The sequence below is a fragment of the Pongo abelii genome, chromosome 2 (assembly GCF_028885655.2).
Source record: "Pongo abelii isolate AG06213 chromosome 2, NHGRI_mPonAbe1-v2.0_pri, whole genome shotgun sequence".
NCBI lineage: Eukaryota > Metazoa > Chordata > Mammalia > Primates > Hominidae > Pongo > Pongo abelii.
In genome coordinates, this window is record NC_085928.1 from 121,479,666 (window position 1) to 121,498,475 (window position 18,810).

At 43.3% G+C, this 18,810-nt stretch overlaps 1 protein-coding gene across 2 annotated transcripts in view; it reads right to left on the reverse strand.

The window, feature by feature from the left end:
• The window catches only part of CRTAP (cartilage associated protein), a 30,567-nt gene that overhangs the window by 10,786 nt on the left and 971 nt on the right, over window positions 1–18,810 (reverse strand). For both annotated transcript variants that reach the window (XM_024244288.3, XM_063722151.1), the window contains exons 2-4: window positions 13,137–13,286; window positions 9,039–9,210; window positions 2,280–2,408 (exon numbers count right to left, since the gene is read on the reverse strand). In XM_024244288.3, coding sequence (XP_024100056.1) covers window positions 2,280–2,408; window positions 9,039–9,210; window positions 13,137–13,286 — 451 coding nt within the window. The remainder of the gene's footprint in view (window positions 1–2,279; window positions 2,409–9,038; window positions 9,211–13,136; window positions 13,287–18,810) is intronic.

The window sequence follows — 18,810 nt, forward strand, 5'->3', positions numbered from 1 at the left end:
GAGGCCAGGCTTGAAACTTAGTTCTAGTTAGGCACATGCCTATGGAGAAATGCCTATGTTCCACCTCCAGCTCTGGTGACCCGAGCTGGTCTCAGGTCCCTGGAAGCAGCTAGAAAAAGCTGGATTGTCCTGGGGCTGAGGGAGATAGGGAGGATGTGCTCAGCAAACAGGTTTCTCCTCTGGGGCCTAGAGTGTCTGGATCCCATCTGGATGGGACCACAGTCTCCAGATCTAGGTTAGCTCCCCTACAGCTAAACCAGACCTGGAAAACCCAAAGGATGGAGGAGCCTCTGGGTTGGAGGGGATTTGGAAAGTTGCCTAGTTTTGCCACCTCCTGAGGATGGAACTCCCATCTCCAGCCTCTCAGCTTGGTGTTGCCCACCTGTGACAGTACCTTCAGCATAGGGATTTTGCAGGGCTTAGGATTGGTCTTGGAAGTGCAGGATGAGGAAGAGGTGATGAGACACAAGCCCCTGGTATGTATTCTGGCACATTCCACTCTAATTTACACAACAGTACCTTTGCTAAAGCTGTGGTTGGCTGGAGTAGCCAAAGCTTGGGTATGAATAAATTGTGCCACCCAGTGGCTGTTTTCTGTAATGACTACTTTAAAGCCAGCCCTTAGGGGCATTTACTCTTCAAATATAAATAACACCACCTGCCCTCAAGCAATGTAGTATGGTAGGTGGTCTAGAAAAAATTCAAAACGGGGAAGATTTTCAGGAAGCTCATTTCAGGAAGTACACTTCATTCATACTGTTGATCCCCGAAAGAAGATTTCCTGGGAAGCAGCAAGCATAGCTAGAGGCCTCAGTCCACCAGTGTTGATAAGTCTTTGCCAGTTTCTGATATGCAGGGCGATTTTCAGGGCATGTGAGGATTTCAGAGGCCCAGGGAGCTGCCAGAGCCCGGATGTGTCCAGAACACTTCTAAATTCCTAGTGTTCTAGCTTTATACATTTAGAACCAAGCCATGCTCAGTGAGCTAGAAGACCTTATGGCTTTTTATATTTATATAATACATACTCTTTTTCTTTTTCTGACCTTCAGGGTGCAAGGCTTACTGTGTTCTGAAGTGGATGGGAGGTGAGATAAAGAGGAAACCCCCCCAAAAAAACCACAATTACCACAGTGGGAAAGGAGGGCTAAAGCCAAGATCACCTCTCTCACTCTTCCCAAGGCACCCTGAGACCAGCCATTCCCGAGTGTGAAGGGGTGACCCAGGGGATCTATCCTAGCCAGAAACCTGCCACCGCTAGACCCTGGCATTTCATTAGGGCGAAGAAGTCCTGCTGCCACTGTCCCTAATAATTCTTCTGTGCTTGGAACTGAACTGCCAAGGGACACACTGCTTGAACAAGTGGCACAGGGAAGTCAGGTACAGGGAGAGGAGGAAAAGCCGAAACACACAGGCTCTGAAGTCTAACCCTGAACTTCCTTCTCTCCCATGTTTGCTTCCCATTGTCCACTAGAACGTTCTGATTGAGAAACTCCCATTTCAGATCAAGGGAGGACCAACTAGAATGAAACTAACAGGACGGGCACAGTGGCTCACACCTGTAATCCCAGCACTTTGGGAGGCTAAAGTGGGTGGATCACTTGAGGTCAGGAGTTCAAGACCAGCCTGGCCAAGACAGTGAAACCACATCTCTACTAAAAATACAAAAAATTAGCTGGGCGTGGTGGTGCACACCTGTAATCCCAGCTACTCAGGAGGCTGAGGAAGGGGAATCACTTGAACCTGGGAGGCAGAGGTTGCAGTAAGTCAAGATCACACCACTGCACTCCAGCCTGGGCAACAGAGCAAGACTCTGTCTCAAAAAAAAAAAGAAAGAAAAAAAAAAAAGAAAAGAAAATAAACTCTAACTGTCTGAAAAGTAAAGCTAGTGATGAGGAGAAAGGGAAATAATGATAACAAAAACAAACACACAGTTTGCTATGTGCCAGTGTGGGAATACCCCAGACATTTCACATCTATTAACTCATTTACTCCTCAGGACAATCCTATGAGGTTAGTACTACAATCTCTATTCACAATGAGGAAACTAAAGCACAGAGAAGCTAGTAAGTGATAAGGCTGAAATCGAACCCAGGCAGTGTGGTTACAGGCTCTGCCCTGAATCACTAAGCCATGCTGCCTTTTTGTGCTAAGCATAGCACCAGGGTTGTCAGTGTGACCTCGATGAACTCTCAACAACCATAGCTAAGAGTTATTACCTCTATTTTACAGTCTTAGAAGGACTAAGTGCCTCACCCAAGATGTCACAGAAGATTACTTACATTTATAATAGGCAAACTGCAAGTAATGATACATGGTAGCCACAAATTTCTCAACCGGATAGCCTCCTATAACTGGGGTGAGGTTCTCTTCACACTGTATTTTGCATTCCAGAACTTCTACATAATGATCTGAAACAAAACACACAAATTTTCAGAGCAGTGCATCCATTACTTTCTTAATATGCTACTGCCTCCTGCCCAAATGAAAAAGTTAAAAGAAAAATATTTACAGGCCGGGCGCGGTGGCTCACACCTGTAATCCTAGCACTTTGGGAGGCCAAAGCGGGTGGATCACGAGGTCAGGAGATTGAGACCATCCTGGCTAACACGGTGAAACCCTGTCTCACTAAAAATACAAAAAATTAGCCGGGCGTGGTGGCGAGCACCTGTAGTCCCAGCTACTCGGGAGGCTGAGGCAGGAGAATGGCATGAACCCGGGAGGCGGAGCTTGCAGTGAGCCGAGATCATGCCACTGCACTCCAGCCTGGGCGACAGAGCAAGAGTCCGTCTCAAAAAAAAAAAAAAAAAAAAGAAAAATATTTGCGACACCTACAAGGAGCTGAAAATCTTTAATATACAAAGTTGTTTCAAATCAATATGAAAAAGATGAACATCCACTATATAAATGGCCAAACGATATTAACAGAAATTATTAAAATGTCTAAAAAACATTGTGAGAGATGTTATACCTCTTTTGTAATTAAGAAATACAATTACCCCCAAAATAATTTAAACTACTAAATTGCAAAATTTTTACAAATTCATAATGTAGTATTAAGAAGAGAACAGTGAAACTTACACTCTCACATTCTGTTGATGGAAGCAAAACAGGAACAAACTTTTTGGAGAACAATTTGGCAAAATTTATCAAAGGTTAAAATACACATATTTTCCAACCCAGCTGTCTACTTCTAGGAAATTTTCTTTAGACATAGGCATACATAAACACTGTTTATAACAACAAACAAACAAACTTGTAAGTACCTAAATGCCAATCAATAGGATGAGGATTAATAAATTACAGTATATAAAAATAATAGAATCTACACAGCCTTTGAAAGAGAGTAAGGTGAACCTAAATATAGTCAAAGACTACATTTCCCATGCAGCTAGGTTGGGGCCATATGACTAGTCGTGGCCAATGACATGTTGAGAGTAACAATTATGGAATGCTACTTCCAGGCCTAATCCCTAAAATCTCCCATATGATCCTTGGCTCCCTCCCTTTTCTCCCTTTATGCAGCTAGAAGCAAAAGACTCCAGAAGGGTTGCACACATTTTGTAAGTAAGACTGTGGAGGAACAGGCACTTTCAAACATTACTGGTAGGAAGTACGAAATGATACCTCAAAACACTAAAATTAATTTACAGAAACATTTACTCTTTGAACTATTAATTCCACTTTGGTTGACTCTGAAAACATGCCTCCATACTTACTACCATCACCAACAAAAAAGCCTTACATACTTACTACGACCAACAACAAAAAATTAACATCAACAATAAGGGTGCAAACAAACATCATACATATCTTGATGTGATATCCTGAGGAGGACATTTGTATAGCGGTCCAGCCAAAAATACACAACCTGAATGTAACTGTGAAGACACATCATAGAAACCCAAATTAAGGAATGTTTACAAAGTAATTAGCCTATATTCTTAAAAAATATCATTGGCATAAAAAGACAAAGAAAGGCCAAAGGATTGTTCCAGATTAAAGAATTCTAAAGAAGATGACAAATAAATAGGAAGCATGATTCTGAACTGGAACCTGTACCAGGAAAAAAAGAGGTGCTAGAAAGAACATATTGTGACAATTAACGAAAAGAGAATATGAACTACAGATTGAATACAAGCATTGTATCTAGTATATTAAGTTTCCTGAATTTAATTACTATGGATATTTAGATAATATTATTGTTCTTAGGAAATAAACTGAAGTATTATGGGGTAAAGAGTAATAATGCATGTGCAACATACTTCCAAATAGTTCTGAAATAAAAATAATTATACAGTGCCGGGTGCGGTGGCTCAAGCCTATAATCCCAGCACTTTGGGAGGGCAAGGCGGGCGGATCACTTGGGGTCAGGAGTTTGAAACCAGTCTGGCCAACACAGCAAAACCCTGTCTCTACTAAAAATACAAAAAATTAGCCAGGTGTGGTAGTGCCTACCAGTAGTCCCAGCTACTCAGGAGGCTGAGGCAGGAGAATTGCTTCAACCCAGCAGGCAGAGGTTGCAGTGAGCCAAGATGGCACCACTGCACTCCAGCCTGGGCGACACAGCGAGACTCAGTCTCAAAAATAAAATATAATAGGCCAGGCGCGGTGGCTCACGCCTGTACTCCTAGCACTTTGGGAGGCCGAGGTGGGTGGATCACCTGAGGTCAGGAGTTTGAGACCAGCCTGGGCAACGTGGTGAAACCCCTTCTCTACTAAAAATATAAAAATTAGCCAGATGTGTTGGTGCATGCCTGTAATCCCAGCTACTCGGGAAGCTGAGACAGGAGAATCACTTGAACCTACGGGGCAGAGGTTGCAGTGGGCCGAGATCGCGCCATTGCACTCCAGCCTGGGCAACAAGAGGGAAACTCCATGTCAAAAATAAATAAATAAATAAATAAATAAATAAAATAATAACAATAATAATTATACCCACAGCACATATGGAGAGAGCAATAAAGTAAATGTGGCACAATCAATGTTACAAATTGGTGAATCTAGGTAAGGTGTACATGAGAGTTCTTTGTATGATTCTTCCGACTTCTCTACAAGTTTGAAATTATTTAAAAATAATAACCAAAGAAACTCTAAATATCTATATATCTATACTGTGAGAGGAAAATAAATCTCAGGACCCCAAAATCACTAAGCCAAAGGGAAAAGTCAAGCTGGGAACCACGTAGGACAAACCTGTTTCCCATCCTATTCCTAAATAAGATAGCTACAAAAATTAAAAAAAAAAAAAAAAAGCCACAAACCTCTCTTATAATTTGCCCACAAGGAAGTTTTTGTGGACAAAGGACGGGCAGAACTCAAAGTCATCCCTCTGCTCACATGGAACAAATGTATACATGATTGTTTCCTTTGCTCTGTTGTTTCCCTAAGCCAGAATAAAGCATAAGTGACTATTCCTGTAAATTGCATATTCAGTGAAAGGCTAATCAGAAACTCAAAAGAATGCAACCATTTGTCTCTCACCTACCTATGACCTGGAAACCCCCTCCCACTTCGGGTTGTCCTGCCTTTCTGGACTGAAGCAATGTACACCTTACATATATTGATTGATGTCTCATGTCTCCCTAAAATGTATAAAACCAAACTGTGCCCTGAGTACCTTGGGCATATGTTGTTAGGACCTCCTAAGGCTGTGTCACAAGTACATCCTTAACTTGGCAAAATAAACTGTCTAAATTGATTGAGACTTGTCTCAGATACTCTTTGATTTATAATACATATATACTTTAGCTATATCAAAGACAGATGGAGAGAGACCACAGACATTATGTGCCTCCTGATGAAAGAACTCAGCATCAACTATGAAGCAGTTGACTCCCACCAAAATTTAAAACCCCAAAACAAAATCAAACCGAGCCTGTTCAAGCCTCTACATCCAATTACCGATTTACAAGAAATACAGAAGACAGAGGAACATGCAGATACAGTCAGCAAAACCCAGACCGTGGGAATCTCTACGGGACAAAAAGTGCAGGTTCTTCAATAGCAAAGGGGAAAAGATATGGCGGAAGAACCTATGGATTAAACGAGCCGTAAAAGATAACCAACTTGCCACAATATGGATGAAACTTGAGGACATTATGCCAAGTGAAATGAGCCAGTCACAAAAAGGCAAATACCGTATGACTCCACTTATGTGATGTATCTAGAGTAGTCAAATTCACAAAGACAGAAAGTAGAAAGGTCATTGCCAGTGGCTGGGGGGAAGGGGATATGGGGAGTTATTGCATACAGAGTTTCAATTTGGGGAAACATAAAAAGTTCTAGAGATGGATGGTGCTGATGGTTGCACAATCATGTGAATGTAGTCAATGCCACTAGAGTGTATATTGAACAATGGCTAAAATAATAAAGTTCATGTTCTTCCATTTCTTTGTATCCTCTTTTATTTCATTGAGCAGTGGTTTGTAGTTCTCCTTGAAGAGGTCCTTCACATCCCTTGTAAGTTGGATTCCTAGGTATTTTATTCTCTTTGAAGCAATTGTGAATGAGAGTTCACTCATGATTTGGCTCTCTGTTTGTCTGTTATTGGGAACACTTTTACACTGTTGGTGGGACTGTAAACTAGTTCAACCATTGTGGAAGTCAGTGTGGCGATTCCTCAGGGATCTAGAACTAGAAATTCCATTCGACCCAGCCATCCCATTACTGGGTATATACCCAAAGGACTATAAATCATGCTGCTATAAAGACACATGCACACGTATGTTTATTACGGCATTATTCACAATAGCAAAGACTTGGAACCAACTCAAATGTCCAACAATGATAGACTGGATTAAGAAAATGTGGCACATATACACCATGGAATACTATGCAGCCATAAAAAATGATGAGTTCATGTCCTTTGTAGGGACATGGATGAAATTGGAAATCATCATTCTCAGTAAACTATCGCAAGAACAAAAAACCAAACACCGCATATTCTCACTCATAGGTGGGAATTGAACAATGAGAACACATGGACACAGGAAGGGGAACATCACACTTCGGGGACTGTTGTGGGGTGGGGGGAGGGGAGAGGGATAGCACTGGGAGATATACCTAATGCTAGATGACGAGTTAGTGGGTGCAGCGCACCAGCATGCCACATGTATACATATGTAACTAACCTGCACATTGCACACATGTACCATAAAACCTAAAGTATAAAAAAAAAAAAAAAGAAACAGTGACATTAAGCTGATGTGTTCTGATAAACAGGACAATAAAGCACAAAGTATATTTTATAAGGAAAAAAAAAAAACAACATTATGCTAAGTAAAAGATGCCAAACACAAAAGACCATGCATTGGATGATTCTATTTATATAAAATGTTTAGACTAGGCAGATCCATAGAGACAGAAAGCAGTCATTTCCTAGGATTTGGGAGTTGGGCTAAAATGGGGAGTAACTGTTAATGACTATGACATTTCTTTTTAAGGTGACAAAAAAGTCCTAAAATTGTAGTGGTGATTGCAAAATTTTGTGAATATACCAAAAGCCAATGAATTGTAAAATTCAAATAGGTAAATTCTATGGTACATGAATTATATCTCAATAAAGCTGATTTTAAAAAGAAAAAAATAAAAATAAAAATAAAAACAACAACAAAAAATAATAATAATAATAAAGTTCATATTACATATATTTTACCACAATAAAAATTTTCAAGAGATAACCCATTGCAATGGATGGACCTTATTTGGATCCTGATTCAAACAAACGGTAAATTAAAGGCACACACATGTATTTATGACATTTCTGAAATGATTGGGACACTTTAGGTATTTAATGATGAGATCAAAGAATGATTGCTAAAATTCTTACAGGGGTAATAGTTTGGTGTTATGTATAAAAAACAAAGAGTCCTTACCTTCTAAAGGTATATACTGAAATATTACAAATGAAATAATATGCCATCTGGAATTAGCTTCAAAATAACATGAGAGGAAAAGCAGGTGGGAATTAGATGAAGCTCAAGTGGCCATGAGTTGACAGTTGTGAAGCTGGGTCATGTGTACATGGTGGTTTATTTACTCTTCTCTCTGTTTTTTGTATACGTTTGAAATTTTCCATAACAAAAAGTTTTCTTAAGGCAAAAAAAAAAAAAAAAAAAAAAAAAAAACCCTACTTTGTAGAAAGAGATTAATGAATAAAAAGTGACTGAAAAAAAAAACAAAACCAAAAACCCTGGATTCAATAACTTTAAAAGAGCTTCTCTACTACAGGATTTCTAAGGGCCTTTAACCATTAAAGTGCACAATGATTCTTCAAGAGGGAGATGCAGTACTCAGCCCATTCCCAGACTTACTTAACAAGTACATAGACATGATACCTTTATCCACGGTACAGTCCAGATTTTACTTATCTAGTGCTTTCAGAAAGACACAGTTCTAGGATCAGTGTTCTCAAACCACTTTGGGAAAGAGCTTCCCTTAGCCATTTCCCAGTTTCTGGAGTGATGCTGCCCAGTAAAGGCACTTGGGAAATGTCTAGGCACTATAGAGAAATCTGGGCTACCTATGTGTAGAGTTTTACGTTTTCTTCCTTTCTTCATTTTTCCTTTCTGTGTTTTCCAAACTTCCTATAATGAGCACACATTGTTTTACAATCAGAAAAGAAAATTTCAAAAAGCTACCTTAGTGATGGCCACTTAAAGGTTCACTCTACCTTTGTATGTGTTGGAAAATTGCCATCATCAAAGTTATCTCAGTAATGTGAGTCACTGAGGTGCTCCTGGGCCCATTTTTATTTTTCAAAATGACGGTAGGAAATCTGTAAGCAAGTAGGGCAGACACAGAATTCTACTTTGGCAGGCCTGTGCTTGAACCTTCTCTCAGTGATTTCACTAGAAGCCCCTGCGCCAAGTCAAAGGTTTATCTATGCAGGTGGTGACTACCCTCAGTTACCCATTAATAAGTATGCTCAAAAATTCCTTAGAGGCTGTTCCAGGCATCTAGAAGGCATGCAGGCAGAGAGCAGACATCTAAGGAAGACTATTCCATGGGAGTAGTGAGCCTATTGACCTACCACCAACCTGCTATGGAAAGGTAGAAATCCTTGAAGTCCTTGATCTCCCTGGAACCCTCGCAGGCCGCGAGACACTCATAAAAGGCTTTGAAGAAGTCAGGAAGGGCCAGCTCCATGTCTGTGATGGATGTTCTCCAGTTCTCACCGTTGTACGCCCGCACTGCTCGGATGAACAGGCTCTGAAAGGCATGGAGAAGCCAGTGAAGCTCGCTCTTGGGCGTGAAGGGAGACAGTCACAAAATCTCAAAGGGAACCAAGACCACCACCAAGCTCGCTCTCATTAGCTCTGAAGAAGCCACACTGACCCTTAAAGAAGTCAATCAGTGAGTTACTTTATATCTAGATTTTTCTGCTTTGCTTATGATGGGTACATTGCTTATTTAGTTCAATTCAAAAAGTAGCAGGCCCTTGATAATAATCTGAATCAAGGAAAATGGGAAAACTATGACAGAGATCAGATCAGCGGCTGCCGGAAGTCAGGGGTTACATCAAAAACTTGACTACAAAAGGACAAGAGGAAATTGTTCAGGGGTGATGAAAATATTCTATCTCGTGACTACAGTGGCAGTTACAGGACTGGATGTATTTGTCAAAACTTACTGCATTATACACTTTAAATTGATAAATATATTGTATATAAATTGTACCTCAATAAAACTGGTTTTTAAAATGGAACGAAAAGAAAAATAGAAGTTTGAGAGCAGGTATATTAGTCTGTTCTCACATTGCTATAAAGAAATACCTCTAGCCTGGCCAATATAGGGAAACCCTATCTCTACTAAAAATATAGAAATTACCAGGTGTAGTCACACGCCTGTAGTCCCAGCTACTCAGGAGGCTGAGGCACAAGAATCACTTGAACCTAGGAGGCGGAGGTGGCAGAAAGCTGAGATCGTGCCACTGTACTCCAGCCTGGGTGACAGAGTGAGACTCTGTCAAAAAAAAAACAAAAAACCGAGACTGGGTAATTTATAAATAAAAGAGATTTAATTGGTTCATGGTTCTGCAGGCTATACAGGAAGCATAGCAGCTTCTGCTTCTGGGGAGGCCTCAGGAAACTTACAATCATGGCAGAAGGCAAACGGGGAGCCAGCACTTCACACGGCCAGAGAAGAAGGAAGAAAGAGAGCGGGGAGGTGTTACACACTTTTAAACAACCAGGTCTCATGATAACTCACTCACTCACTATCATGAGAATGGCACAAAGAGGATGGTGCTAAACCATTAATAAAGGATCCACTCCCATGATCCAATCACCTCCCACCAGGCCCCACCTCCAACCCTGGGGATTACAATTCGACATGAGATTTAGGTGGAGACACAGACCCAAACCATATCAGCAGGTGTCTGTCACCCCACTTCCTCCAACAATGCAGTTAAACAGAAGTGCCACCATGCATCATCACTAGTTACTAGGAAGGGCAACCACATGCCAGATAGTGGAAGCTTCAAGGACTTTCTGCTAATTGTTGATTAGACTGGATTAGAAGAGAAATAATGGGAGGCTGAGGCAGGAGCATCATTTGAACCCAGGAGGTGGTGGCTGCAGTAAGCTGAGATCGTGCCATTGCACTCCAGCCTGGGCAACAGGGCGAGACTTGGTCTCAAAAAAAAAAAAAAGAGAGAGAGAAATAAACTAGGACCAAGGAAGTGGCTTGGTCTCCAAGAAATAAGTAGAGATCCTGGATACACACAAAATCTGCTAACTTGCAGAGGCCAGGACAGGCCCTGAATAAGCATGGGATCCTCCATTTGGAGTTCCTTCTCAGCTGCTCCTGAATGGGGGTATCTGAGGGCACCCCTTAGACCTAGAATTTTCACCAAGCTTAAGGCCTCAGGTAAAGAGAGTGGATTTTCTTCTTTTTTTTTTTTTTTTTTTTGAGACAGAGTCTTGCTCTGTCGCCCAGGCTGGAATGCAGTGGTGCAATCTCAGCACACTGCAACCTCCGCCTCCTGGGTTCAGGCAATTCCCTCTGCCTCGGCCTCCCGAGTAGCTAGGATTACAGGTGCCCGCCACCATACCTGGCTAATTTTTTTGTATTTTTAGTAGAGACAGGGTTTCACCATCTTGCCCAAGCTGGTCTTGAACTCCTGACCTCGTGATCCACCCACCTTGGCCTCCCAAACTGCTGGGATTACAGGCATGAGCCACCGCGCCTGGCCGAGGGTGGATTTTCTTAAACCTTCTGGGCAGGCAGCATGCCCTGGAAATAAGACAGGCTGAGAACTGAAGGAGCCTTTCCTGAAGAGTGGGTCAATAAGCAGCCAACTCCAGACAGCTGGTTCTGCAGAAGCAGCGGGGCAGCAGCAGCAGCAAGAAGGACCAAGCAGAAAGAGGAGGCCCCTGATCACACAGGAGGGCAGCACAGCCACCCCAAAAGGGCTCCAGTGAGGGCCAACAGGACTAGCTGAATTCCAGATAAGCCCAGGGCACTGACCACACGCACTCGGCTTCGTTCCCCAAACCCTATGAAAACAACAGTGAAGACTATGAAAGGCATAAATTGCTTTTATGGGAGAATGGGAAGGGAGCAAGCAGCAGATGAGATTTCAACAACTTTTGGAAAAGCAGGAAGTAAAATAGTCACAAAGGAGGGGCCAGAGGGGAAGCAAGCTATACGTCCCATTGGCTTGCGCAGGCATGAGGGACCACAGGAGGCTGGAGTAAGGCATGGAGCTAGAAGCAGGGCTGCAAGTTTGAACAGGCTGTTGGGGCCCTGGGTCCGCACCCAGCACCCACCCACCCACCCAAGAGATCACATCTCCCAAAGCCACTCTTCACCAGAGACTGGCAGTTTATTCTAGAGACTTTACCCGTAAACGCGGAGGAGTCAGGGACCAGACATAGCAGAGGCCAAGTGGAGGCATGAGGCTAAAAATCAGGAAGCAGGTGAAGTCTTCCTACTCACCTGGGTGACCCTGTCCCTCTCCCCACACTGGTTCTCAGACACCAGCAGAGGAGTATGCGCACCCCACCAGCCCTGCAGAAGGCTGGTGAAGTCTTCCCTGGAAAACTGATAGATACCCCCAAAAAGAGACTTCCACACATACATTTTCCCTAGCAGTCAAAAAGTGAGCCTGCAGTCTGATCACTCCACAGAAAACCTTGTGGTCAGGCCTTGGGAACTACAGCTCCTAGTGGGTATTTTCCACATATTCCCATTTTCTTCTTCTTTTTTTTTTTTGAGACAGAGTCTCGCTCTGTCGCCCAGGCTGGAGTGCAGTGGCGCGATCTCAGCTCATTGCAACCTCCATCTCCCGGGATGAAGTGATTCTCCTGCCTCAGCCTCCTGAGTAGCTGGGTTTACAGACATGCATCACCACGCCCAGCTAATTTTTGTATTTTTAGTAGAGACGGGGTTTCACCATATTGGCCAGGCTGGTCTCAAACTCCTGACCTCAGGTGATCCATCTGCCTCGGCCTCCCAAAGTGCTGGGATTACAGGCGTGAGCCACTGTGCCCGGCCGGCCAAAGCCCCGTTTTCAACAATGCCCTGCCCTTGCTTGCTACCCAGGCCCCCAGTGCCTGTGTTCCAGAAGACCTTGACAATAGTGAGTGCTCAAAAGGGCGAGATCGTTCTTTCTTATTGTTGTTCTTATGACTAATTCTCATCAAAACTCTTCTTCATAGATGCGCAGATTTAAGTATCCTCTACTCTGTCACATCAGCCTTCCTAACTCGTCTTTATTTTCTACCTTAACATATTTAGGGTGTGTTTGTGTGCATGTGTGTATAAAAATATATGCCTTCTCATTGCATCAAAACTGGAGATTTGTGTTTCTATTTCTTGTGTTCCTGATCATTTTTAGATGATTTCCAAGATATGTCTTTAATCTACCCTCTTAAAACTAAATGATTAAATGGCCATATTTCTAAAATGTAGCATTTAAAGGAAACATGGCTTTTAAAATCATCACGGCATACAAAATGTCATTATTAAATGGATCACTTTGTGCTACAAGTCAATCATTTCTATTGTCATAATATTCAGCAAATGTCACCAAAAATCACTAGAGGTCCTTAGCTATCAGCAGCTGCTTATGGAGAGACATTTATTTAACAGTCCAGGTTGCCACTAACTGCCACATAAAAATCCAAATATACCTCATATGACTTGGTTTCCAGGTCTTTAATGTAGTCCTCAGCACCAGGCAGGCTCTTATAATACGCCATGTTCCTCTTCATCATTTCGTCATCAGGATGCTTCAGTAGAAAGGTGTGAGCAGCTGCGATGGCTTTGGGGAGATTATTTGCCTAAAAGGACAAAGAACATAAAAGCTACTCCTTGGATGCTGAGTGGTAATTTTTGTAAAACAAGAATATCTGCTTAGTCCTTCAAAAACGTTGTGTTGCTATAACTTTTCCAGCTAAAGGTTCCGTGACTTCCGGGGCCCCTCAAGACCAAGTCCAGGCACTGTGAGACGAGTGCTGATTTCCTGAAAGCGACTGTCTGGATGGCCTCGGTCTGCCTTTCCCAATCTACTCTGCACTGGCTACGTGCCCCAGGAGACTGGCCTGTGTGGACTGTAACAACAGACTCCCTCGCTCTCTGGCTTCCAAAGAGGTTCACCCATGAGGAGCCCCAGCAGGTGACTGAGGAAGGGAAGAGAGTAAGGTCGTGTTATTTCATTTCCTGGTTCCCTCCCTGCACCAGTCATCTTGGGCTGCTATGTCCCTTAATTGAAGGTCACAGCTCTTCTCAAGGTGACCCTCTCCATAGAGTCTCCCTCCTTCCTGGTTTCAATCATTGCTCTCTCCCCTGCCCCTTTTGGCCTAGGGTTGGTCATATCCCACTGCTATCACCCCTGCGGCAGAACACTCTCTCTTGTGGATTCCCCATGCACTGCACACACCTTTGTAAATAACCACCTTCTTAAACTTTCCTCCAATTACCCAATATGACTGCACCAAATCTTTTCCACTGGAACCTTGACAAATATATTGTTTTCCCAAATCCCCCACAGACCTTCTGCCAACATTCTCAATGACTCCACCACCTCCTCACTTATTCATCCATTCACGCAGCAAATAAACGTCATATTACAAGAGCACCATTTCTAGGTTGTGGGTCTATAACAATAAGCAAAACGGGAAAAAAAAAAAAAAAAATCCCCACCTGCATGGACCATATATTCTGTTAAGTTCTCCCTGTCTCCTAGTGGCCTCAATTAAGAGCCTCTCTGTTGGGCTAGTTCTGGGTTCTGTCTTCCCGCATTTTACGCCACCCTGCAATCTCAGTGGTACGTCTATCTCCCCCATCAGACTATGATCCTCGGGGGACCCAGCTGTGTGTCACTCATTTTCTGGATTCCTGGTGCCTCACACAGTCCTCAGGACAAGGCAGGACACAATAAGTATCTGTGATTTGAACATAATGACATTATGACCATAAAATATAATAAAATTAATTCACATTTTCCTCTCTTTTCCCCTCTGTCTTCTCTCCACTGAAGGGGCCAATGATTCTGAGTTTCACTGCCTCAGGGGAGGTAGATATCTGGTCAGAACCAGCGAATTATTCACTTGAAAAAAGCCTGTGCTCACAAAAGAGCCTGACAGGTTTGAGGGGAGAAAGAAATTGGAGAGGAGCTGCAGGAAGAAGCTGACTGGCCTGGAAGAAGAAGAGGGAGAAAGGGAATCTCCCAGGCTAGGAAAAAAGTTTCCCTTGGGATCTGTGGGAGCAGCAGGCCTGTGGGCCCTGGAGCTTCAGGGCTGGCACTTATCAGCAGTGTCCAAGAGGGCAGAAGTCCTCAGGAAGAACAGGTATGTTATGGGGGGGCCTCAGGAGGGCAGGCAAATAAGGATGCAGAGGCCTCCCTGTGGGGACTCATGACCACCAACCAGAGGGCCCCCCACGCTGATGGACTCTTGGCACAACCTGGTAGGGAGAAGGGCAGGCACCTGTGCATGTGCATAGAGACTCAGCCAATCCAGAGGGACACTCCAAGGCAGGAATTAGGGAATTCGGTTTAGACAGAGAAAATAAAGGAATATTTGGTATATCCTAGATTTCTAAGAGTCATAGGATGGCATATACCTGTACCAAATTGCCCAAGAATTGGAACCAAGTCATTTTGAGACAATGGCAGTGGCCACATCAGAGAAGCGGTGGGTGGTGATGAGGGCAGACCCCCAGATGTCAATGCTGATGTTTTGGGAATGCCAATTAGTGGCTTGTGGCAGGGCTGCCTTTAAAACAGCCCTACAGAAAGCTTCACACTCCTGGCCACAAAAAGGCTAGTCTTCAGCTGGAAGGAAGGGAGAGGGTATGAATGCTGCCTTTTAAAGCATTTGCCAATGAAATTAGAGTCACTAATTCTCAGAAGAGCACTTAGAAAGAGGGGCACAGAGGCCGGGAGCAGTGGCTCATGCTGTAATCCCAGCACTTTAGGAGGTCGAGGTGGGTGGATCACGAGGTCAGGAGTTCAAGATCAGCCTGGCCAAGATGATGAAACCCCATCTCTACTAAAAAGACAAAAATTAGCTAGGCACAGTGGCAGGTGCTTGTAATCCCAGCTACTTGGGAGGCTGAGGCAGGAGAATCGCTTGAACCCGGGGGGCGGAGGTTGCAGTGAGCTAGGATCGCACCACTGCACTCCAGCCTGGGTGACACAGCGAGATTCCGTCTCAAAAAAGAAAGAAAGAAAGAAAAGAAAAGAAAAGAAAAGAAAGAGGGGCACAGAGTAGGATTTTTAAGGCTTCTAACTTAGGATGTGAGTTTTACAAAACGGAATCTCTTCCTGAAGAGAAAAAGAGTGATTTTATTTACTTCAACTCAGGCTCTGCAGCTGGAACATGGAGACACATCTTGGCTACTAAACCTCTGACAGACCCCAGGTAGATTTTGGAGAAGGTGGTAGGGATGGAGGGAACCACCTTGCCTTGGGTTCCTGAGATACAGCCACCAGCATGAGCCACCCTAAATCAGCCATGACACAGAGGCAGGCCCTGTGGTTCCGGGGAGATAGAGGCCACAGCCAGGCAAGGCCTGGGGTTAAGAGTGCCTGTGAGTCAGTGTTCTCTGTCCAGGTCAGAGCTCAACAGTCATTAAGGATTTGATGAAGTGCTCTGGCCTATTTTTTGCTTGGCCTATGAGAAAAATGAGTTTTTCATGGAAGATGGTAATTGTGGAGAGAACCCAAAGAAAGCTAATGACATGGACCTAGAGTAGGCTGGTGACGAGAAACCTATGATGCACTTGAGGCTGCACACCAGTAGCACAGCCCTTTTCTACAAGAGCACACATCCAAACCTCCTCGCCTCCCTCTGGCAGTCGGAACCCACCATTGCTATTCCAGTGATCAATTGAGGCATTTCTCCTTAATCACTGAAACAGAGAACTGCAACTCAGAACAGCAGAGTAACATTTACCCATGTCCTGCCACAGCGCACTATCTACCTTCATATCGACCTCCAGCCTTCAGGTGCCAGGTAGAATGTACGTGCCTGCCACCCATCTTTTCCTCTCTATCCATAAACAGAATTTAAAGATGTAAACATCACTTTTTTTTTTTTTTTTTCCCCGACACAAGAGTCTTGTTCTGTCACCCAGGCTGGAGTGCAGTGGTAAGATCACAGCTCACTGCAGCCTTGACTTTCTGGGCTCAAGTGATCCTCCAGCCTCAGCCTCCTGAGTAGCTGAAACTAGAAGGGCACGCCACCACACCCGGCTAATTTTTTAATGTTTTTGTAGAGATGAGATCTCATTATATTGCCCAGGCTGGTCTTGAACTCTTGGGCTCAAGAGATCCTCCCACCTTGGCCTCCCAAAGTGCTGGGATTATAGGCATGAGCCATCATGCCAGGCCATAAACATCATTGAGAAAAAATAAACCATACAATATCTCCACCAAAAATTACTTTTTCAGTTATATCTTCCATTGAAACAATTAAGTAACATTCACGTTTATTAATAAAATTCTTAGCTTTTTCCTGCCCTATAAGAGATCTCAAAATGTTAAGATGGTGGCCGGGCACGGTGGTTCAAATCCCAGACTGCAGTCTCAGCATTTTGGGAGGCCAAGGTAGGTGGATCACTTGAGGTTAAGAGTTCGAGACCAGCCTGGCCAACATGGTGAAACCCCATCTCTACTAAAAATACAAAAATTAGCTGGGTGTGGTGGCACATGCCCGTAATCCCAGCCACTCAGGAGGCTGAGATACAAGAATTGCTTGCACCCCGGAGGCAGAGGTTGCAGTGAGCTGAGATCAAGCCACTGCATTCCAGTCTGGGTGACAAAGTGAAACTGTGTCTCAAAAAAAACAGATAGATAGATAGATAGATAGATAGTATTTTACTGACTTTCAACTAAGTGATTGTTACAAGCCCTGTAAAGGGTTTTGAAGAGAAGCTATGACCATCCTAACCTTTTGGGGCCACCATGATGAAGGAGAAAACCCATGCCTTACGGTCACATTGAGTAAAATGTTCTTCCCCTCTTCCCTGTATCACTTGTTCAAATTCATCTGTATATTAAAGAAATCAGAGCTTCTAGTATTCTCTAGGTTTAAAAATAAAATGATTTCCTCTTGATTATGTGACCTAAATTTGGTTCAGAACATATTTGCCAAAAGCTATACAAAAAAAGACTTAGATAAGTCATTTTTAGCTTAAAAAATGATGCTTCGCATGAACCAGCCCTCATTTTCAACATTCTGGAATTTTATTAATCTCATTCCCTGCTTCTGTTTTAAAACTGTTTTTTTTTAATTGCCAGAACAAACATTCGCAAAATTGATACTTTAAATAAAACTGTAACTAAGCATAGAAGTATATAAGTAACCCAGCTTTTCTCCTCTTTGGGGTTTTGTGTTATTTTATTGCTCATATAAATACAACATACACGTGGCTCTGTCTCGGTGGAAACCTGAAAAAACAGATCTTGCAGTCCAGAAACTGAAAACAAAGTTTAAAAACAAAAATCTTCTACCTCAAGAGTCTAGGATATGCCATGAATCTATTTTTGTAGTAATTTTTAAAAACACAATATATTCCTTTTAAAATCTTTCTCAGAGAAAATAGAAACTGGGCTTTGAGAGGGCTCTTTTAGCCAAACCCTGTGAAGACCCACCAAGCTAGAGCCTCTTTATCTAGTGACAGGGAATTCAGCCATTCTTAAAACTTGTGGGTCCTCGGAGTAAGAACCCATAGGATAGAGAACTGCAATTTGTGGCTATTTTTAGCCAGTAATCACAGAGAGAACTTAAGCAGCCATTAAAAGGAGGCAGGGAACTGTGTTAAATTCTAGATGAAAGAGAAACAGCGGAGAGGGCCAGTCCTGATGACTCACGGTGCACGAGTTCCCCTTTAAGCAGGGATGTGTCCTTGCAAGGAGTCCCTGCCCTTTCCTGGCCTCAATTTCATCTTCTTTAAAAGGAACTAGTCAGCTGGGTGCAATGGCTCACGACTGTAATCCCAGAACTCTGGGAGGCGAGGTGGCAGGATCACTTGAGTCCGGGAGTTCGAGATCAGCCTGGGCAACGTGGCGAAACTCTGTCTCTACAAAAAATACCAAAAAATTAGCTAGGTGTGGTGGCGCGCGCCTATAATCCCAGCTACTCAGGAGGCTGAGGTGGAGGATCACCTGAGCCTGAGGAGGTCAAGGCTGCAGTGAGCCATGATACCGCCTCTGCACTCCAGCCTGGGCGACTGTGAGACCCTGTCTCAACAAAAAATAAAAATAAAAGGTACTTGTCGGCTCCTCAGGTCTTCTGCTTTATTATCGCAAGTCACCGCTCACTTGAGAAAAAAGGCGACTTTAATGGATATACAGAAAAG